General features: G+C 44.8%; 1 protein-coding gene across 1 annotated transcript; it reads left to right on the top strand.

Annotated features, from left to right (window-relative positions):
- The first annotated feature begins 5,329 nt into the window (after positions 1-5,329).
- Positions 5,330-7,102, top strand: sod3a (superoxide dismutase 3, extracellular a). The gene is made up of 2 exons (XM_052146472.1): positions 5,330-5,438; positions 6,213-7,102. The coding sequence occupies exon 2, from the start codon at positions 6,221-6,223 to the stop codon at positions 6,893-6,895; it is 675 nt and encodes a 224-aa protein (XP_052002432.1). The 5' UTR covers positions 5,330-5,438; positions 6,213-6,220; the 3' UTR covers positions 6,896-7,102.
- Positions 7,103-13,114: the final 6,012 nt, after the last annotated feature.

Genomic DNA, 13,114 nt, shown 5'->3' with positions numbered 1-13,114 from the left:
CTCCAGCAGCTCTTGCAAAAAGGCGAGTACACTTGGTATCTCGCACGATTTGGGGTTCAAGCTCTTGGTATCACACCAGTCACTGAACACTTTCCACTTTTGGGCATATAAGCGCCTCGTAGAGGGCGCTCGCGCCTCAGAGATGGTTCTCAACACTCTGCTGGGGAGGTTCTCTGGAACCCGTTGAGGGGCCATGCATGAAGGGCCCACAGATCTGGGCGGGGATGAAGAATCATCCCATTGGCCTGCCTGAGGAGGTCCAGCCTCAACGGAATCGGCCATGGGGCAGATTGCATCATCTGCATCAGTTCTGGAAACCACGTCTGGTTCTTCCAGAGTGGGGCTACCAGGAGCACTGCACATTTCACCTCCCTGATCCGACTGATGACCTGAGGTAGCATCGCGATCGGGGGAAAAGCATACAAGGGGCGGCTCGGCCAGACTTGGGCAAGCGTGTCCGTTCTCTTTGAGAAGACAAGAGGGCAGTGCGCATTTTCCCTGGAGACGAAGAGGTCGATCTCTGCCTCGCCAAAGGTTTGTCATAACCACTGAACCATCAGGGGGTGGAGAGACCATTCTCCTGGGAGAACTTTGTCTCTGGACAGCATGTTCGCTTCCTGGTTCAGGACGCCTGGCACATGCGCTGCTCTCAGCGAGCGCAGGTTGTGCTGTGACCATAAGATGAGCTCCCTGGCCATAGAGTGCAGGGAGCTCGACCTGAGTCCACCCTGACGATTTATATACGATACTACCGTCGTGTTGTCCGTTCGGACCAGGACGTGTTCGTTTTTCAGGTACGGAAGCAGGGCTCTGAGAGCCAAGGCGACCGCTTTCATTTCCAGACAGTTTATATGTAGGCGCTTTTCCAGGTTTGACCAAACACCGGAGACAGGTCTGCCCTAGTAAAGGGCCCCCCATCCTATTTTGGAGGCATCTGTCGTGATCGTTTTTCTCTGTGTGTTCACGCCCAGACTCACGCCAGTTTGATACCAGTCGACGGCCTTCCAGGGCATCAGGGCTTTTATACAGCCGTGATTCGCTCTGATTAAAAAGTGGCCCAAGCGCCACACGTGAGTGGGGACACGGCTCTTGAGCCAGCGTTAGAGAGGACGCATGTGCAACAATCCTAGCTGGAGTACAGCTGATGCTGAGGCCATGAGACCGAGCATCCTTTGAAATCGTTTGACAGGGGCGCGCGCCCGCTCTGAATGATGTTGCAAGGCGCCGAATAGCGAGCGCGCGCTCTGATGAGAGGCGCGCCATCATCTGCACTGAGTCTAGCACTATTCCCAGAAAAGAGATATTCTGGCTGGGGGATAGCATGCTCTTTGCAAAATTGATTCTCAGACCCAGGTCTTCTAGATGGCTGATAATCCAAGATCTGTGCGTCGTTAACTGACTCTCTGATTGTGCTAGGATTAGCCAATCATCGAGGTAATTCAGTATTCGCACTCCCCGCTGTCTCAGGGGGGAAAGTGCTGCGTCCATACATTTCGTGAATGTACGGGGGGCCAATGATAGGCCGAATAGTAGTACTGTGTACTGGTATGACTGTCCCTCGAAAGCGAATCTCAGAAATGGCCTGTGATGAGGCGCTATCGGAATGTGAAAGTAAGCTTCTTTCAAATCCACTGATAGAAACCAATCCCCGGGGCGAACTTACACGAGGATATGTTTGGTCGTTAACATTCTGAACGAGCGAATCATTAAAGCTTTGTTCAGATGTCTGAGATCTAGTATGGGGCGGAGGCCACCGTCCTTTTTCGGGACGAGAAAGTAGCGGCTGTAAAAACCCGCCTCGCTCATAGAGGGAGGAACAGTTTCTATAGCGCCTTTCTCTATCAGTTTGAGCACCTCGGTGCGTAGAACATGTGAAACATCTTTCCTCACTTTCGTCTCGACCACCGCTGAAATGCGGGGTGGTCTGCGAGCGAATTGAAGCGAGTAACCGTGTTTTATTATGTTCAAAACCCATTTTGGCATGTCAGGGATTTTTTCCCAGGCTTTTGCTCGCACAGATTTGGGCTGAATGCTGGCTGGGGGCGTGTCGCAGTGACGTATGGGCCCTGCCGGCGAATTGCTTTGTGCTAACACTGAGCTTATTGCTCTCAGAGCGCGGGAGCGCGCTGAGCAGCTTTGTTGAGTGCCGAGTGCAGGGGTGCGTGTGAGATTACAGGCACGCGCGCTATCTCCGTAATGCTCGCAGCATGAGCTGGAGAAATGTTTGAAACTGTATAGACAGTATTTACGGGTGGGGGTGCATACATTGTAATAGGCACGCTCGCCACTTTCATAAAGCTTCCCGTTCTTAGCGGGGAGTTTCTTGGCTCGCGCGTCGCATCTGTGATGCTCGCGGCATGAGCCAGAGAACTGTTTGAAACTGTATGGGCAGCGCTTATGGGTGGGGGTGCATATACCGTAGTAGGCACGCGCGCCATTTTCATAAAGCCTCCTGCTCGCGGCGGGGGGTTTTTGGGCATGCATACAGTGTTTGTGTGTAGGGGTGCATGCATGACAGCAGGCATGCGCGCTACCTTTATAGTATTTCCCGCTTTTACTGGGGAAGTGTTTATAACTGTGGGAACAGTGCTTGTGTGTAGTGGTGCATACATGACAATAGGCACACGATCCACATTTATGGGGCATCCAGCTTGAGCAGGGGAAGTATTCGGCACTGTTTGGACAGTATTGATATGTGGGAATGCGCACTTTAGTGTGGACACGTGACCCCTTAGTGACACAGGCAGAAAATGACTCTTTTTGTGATTTCTGTGTGTTGCCGTTAAAACGGCGTTTGATTTCAGGTGAGCGAGTTCTGTGACTGGCCCATTGTCTGCTGTACAGACATTTCCAGCCGCCTGTAAGGGGACTGGGTAATGTTTTACGCGTTTTGGAGAGAGTGGTCCGGCTTTTGCGAGACACGCACTCTCTCTTTTTCTTCCTATGGCTAGGAAGACTTATGAGGCTCCAGGTTCAGCACGATCTTGGGCCGAGGTCCCTGTCGCTCAGGCGGCTGCTTTCGGTTAGCGGAACGCGAGCGGCGTCGAGCGTCCGTTTCAGGTCTGGCTGGGAGACGGGAGGCGCCGCCCTGGCTCGCTGCTGCAGCTGAGGCGGTCTCTGGCGGCTCTGTGACGAGCTGGAGCGCTTGGGCCCAGCCAGTCGTCGGATGCAGCGTCCCCTGACGCGCCGAACGAGACGAGACCCACCGCTCTGGAGGGGTGCTGGTCTGCCTGCGTGAATTGAACTGGCGGCAGGGAGTCCTCGGGTGGTGGTGGAGCACGCGGGGAATGGCCCGGCGTGACGTCACTGAAGTCCGCGTGCTCTGGCGGCCTCCGTGAGCGGCGCTTTTTCTTGCGTGGCTCGAACAGAGGGGATGGCAGCATGGTGGTAGCAGGCTCGTTCGCGGCGAAGGCGGCAAAGCGAGCGCGCAGCTCGTGAGGCCCAGGGAGTCACATTCGGGGCATCCGCCACGAGTGAGAGCAGCTTCTGCGTGGTCAGGTCCCAGGCAGCGAGTGCAGAAAATGTGACGGTCCCCGTCAGGAAGAGGGCGTCTGCACGAGGCGCAGGTCGAAGGCATTTGAAACAACGCCTCGAATTTGCTCTTTCACTAAAGGACAAAAAGCTTCACAGAGGCGAACACTTGCAAAGTAGGCTAGCTTTTAGTAAAACGATATCAAGGTGATGCGCGCCGGATGGCGTAGCAGAAGGCTTTGAAGGCGGCTGAAGGCGCCGGCGTCCTCGTAGCAGTCCTGCTGTAGGCTTGTCGACGGCGGGCGAAAAGACTCCAATAATCCGGAGGATCCAGCGAAGAGAAGGTATTTGCTGAAGGAGATTAAATCCAAAGAACTCTCATGACGGGGCGCCTAATATATAGCCTTAGCCACGCCCATCTTGGTGGGCTCTGAGCGCGCGGGCGCGAAACGCGCTCATTGGTCACGCGTTCAGAGTCGCCCCGTCATTGGTTCGAGCAAGTTGCCGCAGCACAGCCAATGACCGAGCTGCCTCGCTCATTGCTGTCTGCTGTGCAGCTGCAATGCGTTTTACATAAAGACTTCAATATTTCTCGAGAAACTGAGTTTTCCCATAGCGTAAGCTACTTACGCAATACTCGTTCCCTCCTTTCGAAAGGGAACTCTTGTGTGTTAAAGACTAAACTCGTGCTTGTGTGTTTAGTTATGTGCGCGAGGGACCTTCCGGTTACGAGTGTTTGTTATTCATCCACACGTGTTCTGCAGAATCAAACTGTATTCGTAAGCTTTGTTACTGTGCTCACCATAATTTAATTCGCTGGCGAGCTGTGTTTCTGCGCTTGCGTGTTTTTTTCCCCCGCAAAAGTTGCGTAGTCAAGGCGTCAAGATTGAAAGTTTCCGTGCCAGATTTGAGAGGTAAGTGCCGGTTTGTGGTTGTACTGCGAAAATGAATTGAATTACAAAAGTTAACGTGTAACACAAGTTTGTGTCCGTAGTTATATTTATGTGAATGTCATTTTAATCACATTTAAAGTACGATTGTACTGAGACAAAAGTTAGTGGGACCTTTAAGTTTCAGAAATATTTAAAGATTTACTATACAGATGTCATCTAAAATTTAAACTTTTATTATAACCACTATTTATTTGATATTTCATCAAAGGATGGTCCAATATATGTCCACAGAGGTTTGGGCTAAGCCCCTGATAATATTCTTGCTCCAAGATCACACCATATTTTATAATGGCCTATTTTTATTGTAATAGCTGTATCTTAAGCTTATTTAATCAAAAGTTTATTTATTTCTATCCAGTATATGGTTCATAAAACACTGACAATGGTGACATTTGACAAATGAGGTCATCTTTAGCCAATGGGATATACTTCTGAGTTCTTGTACATCTTTTATAGTACGACAATATACTGAAATGAGAATCAATGCCATCGACACAGGTAATTACACGGCCTAGTCATGGCAAACAAGTATCATAATAGCAAATGGATCATTGCTTGAGGCTGGGAATTGATGGTGATTGGGAAGACAAAGTTAACAATAACAAGCCTTTTCAATCCTCTGTGTAAATCTGAATTACAGTGCATTTTTACTTGCACTTTCACAGACAACTGATTAACAGTCCATGTAATGGGCCTGTCAGGGTTGCCTTTGGAAATGGTTTCTTGAAAGCGAGGAATGTTCAAGTATTCACTTATGACAGTCAGTAACCAGGTCCCTTATGAGAGCTGAAAATCTCCTATAAATACTTCACAAGAAATGGACTTATTAGAACTTCGCATTTCACCAGCAAACTCCATAAAAGGTCCCGTAAGATCAACCAATCAATAATACAAAGTTTGTTTACAAGAGGGCATACTCTCAACACCAGCACAGGGTTGCACAAGGTTTATAATAATCTTGTGACCACAATTCTTACTACGCACACTGTTTTAGGACAACATTTCATTTATACGGTAATGTGCCTTTACTGTTTTTAGGTGTCTCGATTTTTATATTGTTCATGTAGGCAGCTAGTGCAAATGGGTTGACTAATCCGCTATGTTGCTTTTTTTGGTCTTTCCTTTGGTTTTGTGGTTCTTTAGTGTGTGTATATACTAGCAGTGTCCATGAAAAACATACTATCAAGATTTTGCATAATTAAACCATTCAAACAACGATTATCTTGGGGTTACAATACACACTCAAAAAGATAATTGTAAGATTTACGCATTTAACAAAATTAAGTTAAATGTAATTATCTTTTATAAAATAAAAACAAAATTTTTCAAGATTTATTTAATTTTGTTAAACATTATACTATCCAATTTAAAGCCATTTTGTTATGAAATTGAAATGCATAAATGAAGGCTACATTTTTTTTTTTTTAGTGCAGAATTAAACATTTTTTAGTTTGGATTACATGTTTCCTCTTGCATATCAAGAACGTGCCAGTACATGTATCAGTACAGTGTCCTCCAAAAGCACATTTGTGACTGAAATATAATTTGAATATATATATTTTTTTCATATGGTTGCACTATTTTAATCTAATGCACATTTAAACAACCTAGTCAACTCCTTACACTCTGTTGAAGCTGGCTTTGCTAAATTCAGAGGATGGAAGAGTTTATTTTTATTTTTTTTCCCCTTTGTGTGATTTGTGCATAATTCTTATATTCCGAAATAATTATTTTTATTTTAACTTGGAAAAGAGAACATCAGTTGCATAATTCTTCTCTTCATTGCAGACTTTACCATGGAGAAAATTATACTAAAACTCCCTTTGTTGTTGCTGGCACTGCAAATACAAAGTGGAAAGTTGATGTTCCCTGATAATCCTTTGGTTTTGATTATCGAAGCTCCAACACCAGAAATTGTGGAGTTCAACAACACAATCTATGCAACTTGTAAGGTGACCCCTATCCCCAATTTACCAACTGGCCAGCCAGAGATCTTTGGGCAAGTTCTCTTTAAGCAGGTCTTCCCCAATGGCACTTTAGAAGTCATTATCAACCTCCGTGGTTTACCTACTGATAATCATCAAGTCCATGCCATCCATATTCATCAGTTTGGAGACCTCAGTGAAGGATGTGTCAGTACTGGTCCGCATTACAATCCAAATAGAGTGGACCATCCTGGCCATCCTGGAGACTTAGGCAACTTTGTTTCCAAACAAGGAATTATACTGCGTTTTCTAAAGCTCCCAGAGGGCAAGCTGTTTGGGAGTCAATCCATTCTGGGACGTGCTGTGGTGTTTCATGAGAAGGAGGATGATCTGGGAACAGGGTCAGATGAGGAGAGTAAACGCAGTGGCAATGCTGGGAAGAGAATCGCTGGGTGTGTCATTGGCATTAGTTCTCCAAGTTTGTGGCAGATAGCTGTGGAGCTCCTCAGGGAAGTGGTGGAGGAGGATGCAGCGAGTCAAAGATGAGAGCAGAAAGGACGTGGTGGAAAGGAGAGCTACTCTGTGAAGAAACTGGAGAAAGGATGCCTCATGTCCTAGAATGGAATTTCATGCTGGTCTTTAAAAACTCATTAACTAGGAAAGAAATTATTTACGTTATGAAGACATGTATTTTGTCTGTGTTCCACATAAATATAAAATTATATTCAAAACTTGAAATTCCCTGTTTTCTTTGCCTGTCTTAAAAAAATATGGAAAGAGGGAGAGAGTAGATTTTATCATTTTGTAATCAGTTGTAGACTATCGGTTTTCAAGTTGTAAATAAACATCTTTTTTTTTTTTTTCATTTTTTTTTTTCATAGCAGAGTCATTATGACTTGGTTATCCTGTTTGGGGAATGCTTCAGCTGAATTGGGTTAAAACAAATTAAATATAGGATATTCCTTTCATTTTTGACAAGTTAATACTCTTAAGTGTGCCATTTATAATCTTCATTTATACTTCAAATTTCTCCTTGAAGTGAGGCTATAAACAAATAGACTATTGTCAACTACCAATTTATCAGGCCTTGACAAAAACAAAGAACTCTTAACCAACATTTGATATAAAATATCTATATTTAATATTAGATCCAGTGCATCTGGAAAGTATTCACAGCGCTTCACTTTTTCCACATTTTGTTATGTTACAGCCTTATTCTAAAATTGATTAAATTCATTATTTTCCTAAAAATTATACAACCAATACCCCATAATGACAACGTGAAAGAAGTTTGTTTGAATTCTTTGCAAATTTATTAAAAATAAAAAAATGACATGTAAAATGACATGTCTGTAAGTATTCACAGCCTTTGCTCAATACTTTGTTGAAGCACCTTTGGCACCAATTACAACCTCAAGTCTTTTTGTGTATGCTGCTACAAGCTTGGCACCCCTATTTTTGGGCAGTTTCTCCCATTCTTCTTTGCAGGACCTCTCATGCTCCATCAGGTTGGATGGGGAGCGTCGGTGCACAGCTATTTTCATATCTCTCCAGAGATGTTCAATCAGATTCAAATCTGGGCTCTGGCTGGGCCACTCAAGGACACTGACCAATAGCCACTCTTTTGTTATCTTGGCTGTGTGCTTAGGGTCGTTGTCCTGTTGGAAGATGAACCTTCGCCCCAGTCTGAGGTCCAGTGCGCTCTGGAGCAGGTTTTCATCAAGGATGTCTCTGTACATTGATGCATTCGTCTTTCCCTCAATCCTGACTAGTCTCCCAGTTCCTGCCGCTGAAAAACATCCCCACAGCATGATTCTGCCACCACCATGCTTCACTGTAGGGATGGTATTGGCCAGGTGATGAGCGGTGCCTGGTTTCCTCCAGACATGATGGTTGCCATTCAGGCCAAAGAGTTCAGTCTTTGTTTCTCATGGTCTGAGAGTCCTTCAGGTGCCTTTTGGCAAACTCTATCATGGCTGTCATGTGCCTTTTACTGAGTGGCTTCGGTCTGGCCACTCTACCATACGGGCCTGATTGTTGGAGTGCTGCAGAGATGGTTGTTCTTCTGGTAGGTTCTCCTCTCTCCACAGAGAAATGCTGGAGCTCTGTCAGACTGACTATCAGGTTCTTGGTCACCTCCCTGACTAAGGCCCTTCTCCCCCGATCGCTCAGTTTGGCCGGGTGGCCAGCTCTATGAAGAGACCTGGTGGAACCAATCTTCATCCATTTACGGATGACGGAGGCCACTGTGCTCATTGGGACCTTCAATGCTGCAGAAATTTCTGTACCCTTCCCCAGATCTGTGCCTCGATACAATCCTGTCTTGGAGGTCTACAGACAATTCCTTGGACTTCATGGCTTGGTTTGTGCTCTGACATGGACTGGTGGGACAGGTGTGTGTCTTTCCAATTCATGTCCAATCAACTGAATTTACCACAGGTGGACTCCAATCAAGTTGTAGAAACATCTCAAGGATGATCAGTGGAAACAGGATGCGCCTGAGCTAAATTTAGAGTGTCATGGCAAAGGCTGTGAATACTTATGCACATGTGATTTTTTTATTTTTTATTTTTTTTATAAATTTGCGAAGATTTCAAACAAACTACTTTCATGTTGTCATTATGGGGTTTTGTTTGTAGAATTTTGAGGAAAATAATGAATTTAATCAATTTTGGAATAAAGCTGTAACATAACAAAATGTGGAAAGTGAAGTGCTGTGAATACTTTCCAGACGCACTGTATGATGATATCAAATATAGTCTCTACTTTAGCCATAACTGTAGCCCAAATGCACACTATAAATTACAAGTCTTATTGTCTTGTCTAGACAGACTGCTGGACCATTGTAGCAAAAGCTGCCTCTGTTCTCATGCTACAAGAATATTCTGAGCCAATAATGTGAAATAAGTACAATTATAACATTGCAAGAATCTCCATTAGCTAATTTTTAATTACCTGATAGACACTAATGAAACACTTCATGTCAATGGACTTTTTATTTAAACATCCCAAACTATTTGTAAATCCAATTTAGTTTAATTTAAGTTAATCCATCTTGGACACACATTTTAGTGTATATTTCACTTTCTCAGGCCTTTATTTCTGACCTGTAAGTAAAGACTGAATAAAAAATTGGATGAGCCTTCTTAGACAACCAATTGCATGGTGGAAAAAATTGAAAATCGTGTCTGAATTTTGTATGTCTTATTAATGTCCCTTTTAAAGGGATAGTTCACCAACAAATTTAACTTCTCTCATGACATCCCAGATGTGTATGATTTTCTTTCTTCTGCAGTCAGTTAAGAGATAATGATTAATCGTTGCAATAATCGCCCGAAGATTCTAATAATCATTACATTAGACGATTATAAAAATAATCGTTAGGTGCAGCCCTATTCACTTGCATTGTTTGGATTTACAGAGCTGCAATATTATTCTAAAAATATTTGTGTTCAGATGAAGAAAGAAATTATACATATCTGGAATGGCATGAGAGTGAGTAAATAATGAGACAAATTTCAATTTAAGTGTATTGGATATTGTGTCACAAAAATAAGCAAAACTTTTCCAAGTCACAGATCCAAGCCAACAAGTGACATTATTTGCACTTCTTCACAAAATTTGTAAAATCCAGAATATCGTGAAGTTCCCTTGGCCACTGTGAGGCAATTTCATGAATTCCGTGTATCTGAACAACCACCGAGACAGGCTGCCACAATTCCCAAGGCGTAAACAAATCAAACAGAATATAAATAAGGACATAAAACGCAATGTTCCATGCACTTCCTCTTAAGGTCTATTTGGGACGTTGCTCTTGACGGGAGAACTGCTGAAATAATTGGATGCAATGAATAACTTTCAGCAGGGAGATCTGATGTGTAGAGGATGTCTTCTGTGAGAGAGGTCGCCATGGGGTAAGTGAACAGATTTAAATTTAGGGTTACTGCTATGCTTGAACTAATAATGTTTATGCATTAAGTCTGAATCACGGATTTCAGACTACTGTTTGCCTGATATTGTGAACTGAAAGATTTATTTTGTATTAAAGTATTATTTATGTACTCTGTGCTACATATTCAAAGCTTTAAGCTGTACAGTCTCTGCGTCTTACCCTATTTGTTGTATTGGCCACATTCCTGATAAAATGCTATTATGATTATTTTGCTTGGAACATTTTTCTGCATGAAATAATGGTGGATAAACCCTGATTAGCAAAACAATACTTAATATTTCCATTCCTAACTAATGCTAATCCTAGCCCAGGGCCAAACTCTAAAGCCTTTTGTGTCTGTATACATTTCACTAACTGGACGGTCTTTATAAGTAAATTATAGATAAATAAAATGATCTTCGAACAGCCCAATTCACCAAAAATGGACACCACTACCAATGACAGTTTCCTAGAAGGCACATCCCTTTTATTATAGGTTATTAATGCCACAGCGATATCAAGTCAAGTGGTTTTTATTGTCGTTTCAACCATATACAGTTAGTACAGTACACAGCAAAACGAGACAACGTTCCTCCAGGACCATGGTGCTACATAAAAACAACAAAGGACCAACGCAGGACCACATGAGACAACACAACGAAATAAAATACCTATATAAAAAACCCTACATATACCTATATAAAGTGCACGTGCAAACATGTGCAAAAAGTACAGGACAGTACAACAAATTTCTGACAATGAACAGGACAATAGACAGTGCAGTGCCGACCAGTACTCAGTAGTGCAAAAAGATGACAGTTTCTAGAAATGTAAACATAACATACTATGAGATAATGTTCTATGCACATATTAGTTATTGAGGTAGCAGACAGTTATAAAGTGACCGTAATTAAAGTGCAACTCAGGACACGTGTGTGTCAAACCAGTCTCTGAGTATTGAGGAGTCTGATGGCTTGGGGGAAGAAGCTGTTACACAGTCTGGCCGTGAGGGCCCGAATGCTTCGGTAACTCTTGCCAGACGGGAGGAGGGTAAAGAGTTTGTGTGAGGGGTGTGTGGGGTCGTCCACAATGCTGGTTGCTTTGCGGATACAGTGTTTTTTGTAAATGTCTTTGATGGAGGGAAGAGAGACCCCAATGATCTTCTCAGCTGTCCTCACTATCCTCTGCAGGGCTTTGCGGTCCGAAACGGTGCAAGTCCCAAACCAGGCAGTGATGCAGCTGCTCAGGATGCTCTCAATAGTCCCTCTATAGAATGTAGTGAGGATGGGGGTTGGGAGATGTGCTTTCCTCAGCCTTCGAAGAAAGTAGAGACGCTGCTGGGCTTTCTTGGTGATAGAGCTGGTGTTGAGGGACCAGGTGAGGTTCTCCGCCAAGTGAACACCAAGGAATTTGGTGCTTTTGACGATCTCCACAGAGGAGCCGTCGATGTTCAGCGGAGTGTGTTCACCTTGTGCTCTCCTAAAGTCAACAACCATCTCTTTTGTTTTGTCGACATTCAGGGACAGGTTGTTGGCTCTACACCAGTTCGTCAGCCGCTGCACCTCCTCTCTGTATGCTGACTCGTCGTTCTTGCTGATGAGACCCACCACGGTCGTGTCATCGGCGAACTTGATGATGTGATTCGAGCTGTGCATTGCTGCACAGTCGTGAGTCAGCAGAGTGAACAGCAGTGGACTGAGCACACAGCCCTGGGGGCCCCAGTGCTCAGTGTGGTGGTTGTGGAGATGCTGTTCCCGATCCGGACTGACTGAGGTCTCCCAGTCAGGAAGTCCAGGATCCAGTTGCAGAGGGAGGTGTCCAGGCCCAGCAGGTTCAGCTTTCCAATCAGGTGCTGGGGAATGATTGTGTTGAATGCTGAGCTGAAATCTATGAACAGCATTCGAACGTATGAGTCCTTATTGTCTAGGTGGGTGAGGGCCAGATGGAGGGTTGTGGTGATGGCATCGTCCGTTGAACGGTTTGAACGATACGCAAACTGCAGTGGGTCTAGTGAGGGGACAGCTGGGTCTTAACCTGCCTCATGACGAGCCTCTCGAAGCACTTCATGATGATGGGTGTAAGTGCGACGGGACGGTAGTCGTTGAGGCAGGACACTAAAGACTTCTTTGGCATGGGGATGATGGTGGTGGCCTTGAAGCACGTTGGAACGACGGCGCTGCTCAGAGAGATGTTGAAGATGTCGGTAAGAACATCTGCTAGCTGGTCTGCACATCCTCTGAGCACTCTGCCAGGAATGTTGTCTGGTCCAGCAGCCTTCCGTGGGTTGACTCTACATAGAGTTTTCCTCACATCTGCCGTGGTAAGACAGAGCACCTGGTCGTTGGGAGGAGGGGTGGACTTCCTCGCCATCACGTCGTTCTGCACTTCAAACCGAGCGTAGAAGTCATTCAGCGCATCTGGAAGGGAGGCATCTTTGTCACAGGCAACTGATGTTGTCCTGTAGTTGGTAATGGCCACATGCGCCGCGTGTCACCGCTGTCCTGGAAGTGACTGTGGATTCTCTGGGCGTGTGCGCGCTTTGCCTCTCTGATTGCCCATGACAGTTTGGCCCTAGCTGTTCTTAGGGCTGCCTTATCGCCTGCTCTGAAGGCGGAGTCTTGGGACCTCAGCAGCGTGCGCACTGAGGTCCCGCACTGAGGTCCCGATATCAGTTGGTATGAATCTTTAATTTAAGACACTTCCAGCCTATCTCAAACATAGTTTATTGCTAAAGTTTCTTTCATTTAAAGGAATAGTTCATACATGCAAAAACGATAATTCTCTCTTCATTCCTACTCGCCATTGCCATCTCAAACTTGTATAACTTTCTTCTG

The sequence above is a fragment of the Xyrauchen texanus genome, chromosome 1 (genome assembly GCF_025860055.1).
Source record: "Xyrauchen texanus isolate HMW12.3.18 chromosome 1, RBS_HiC_50CHRs, whole genome shotgun sequence".
Lineage (NCBI taxonomy): Eukaryota > Metazoa > Chordata > Actinopteri > Cypriniformes > Catostomidae > Xyrauchen > Xyrauchen texanus.
Note: the sequence above shows the minus strand (reverse complement) of the source record. Positions and strands in the feature narration are given on the sequence as shown.

What these genes read in the sequence shown, in the direction of transcription:
- sod3a (XM_052146472.1), top strand. Translation starts at nt 6,221, where the DNA reads ATGGAGAAAATTATACTAAAACTCCCTTTGTTGTTGCTGGCACTGCAA.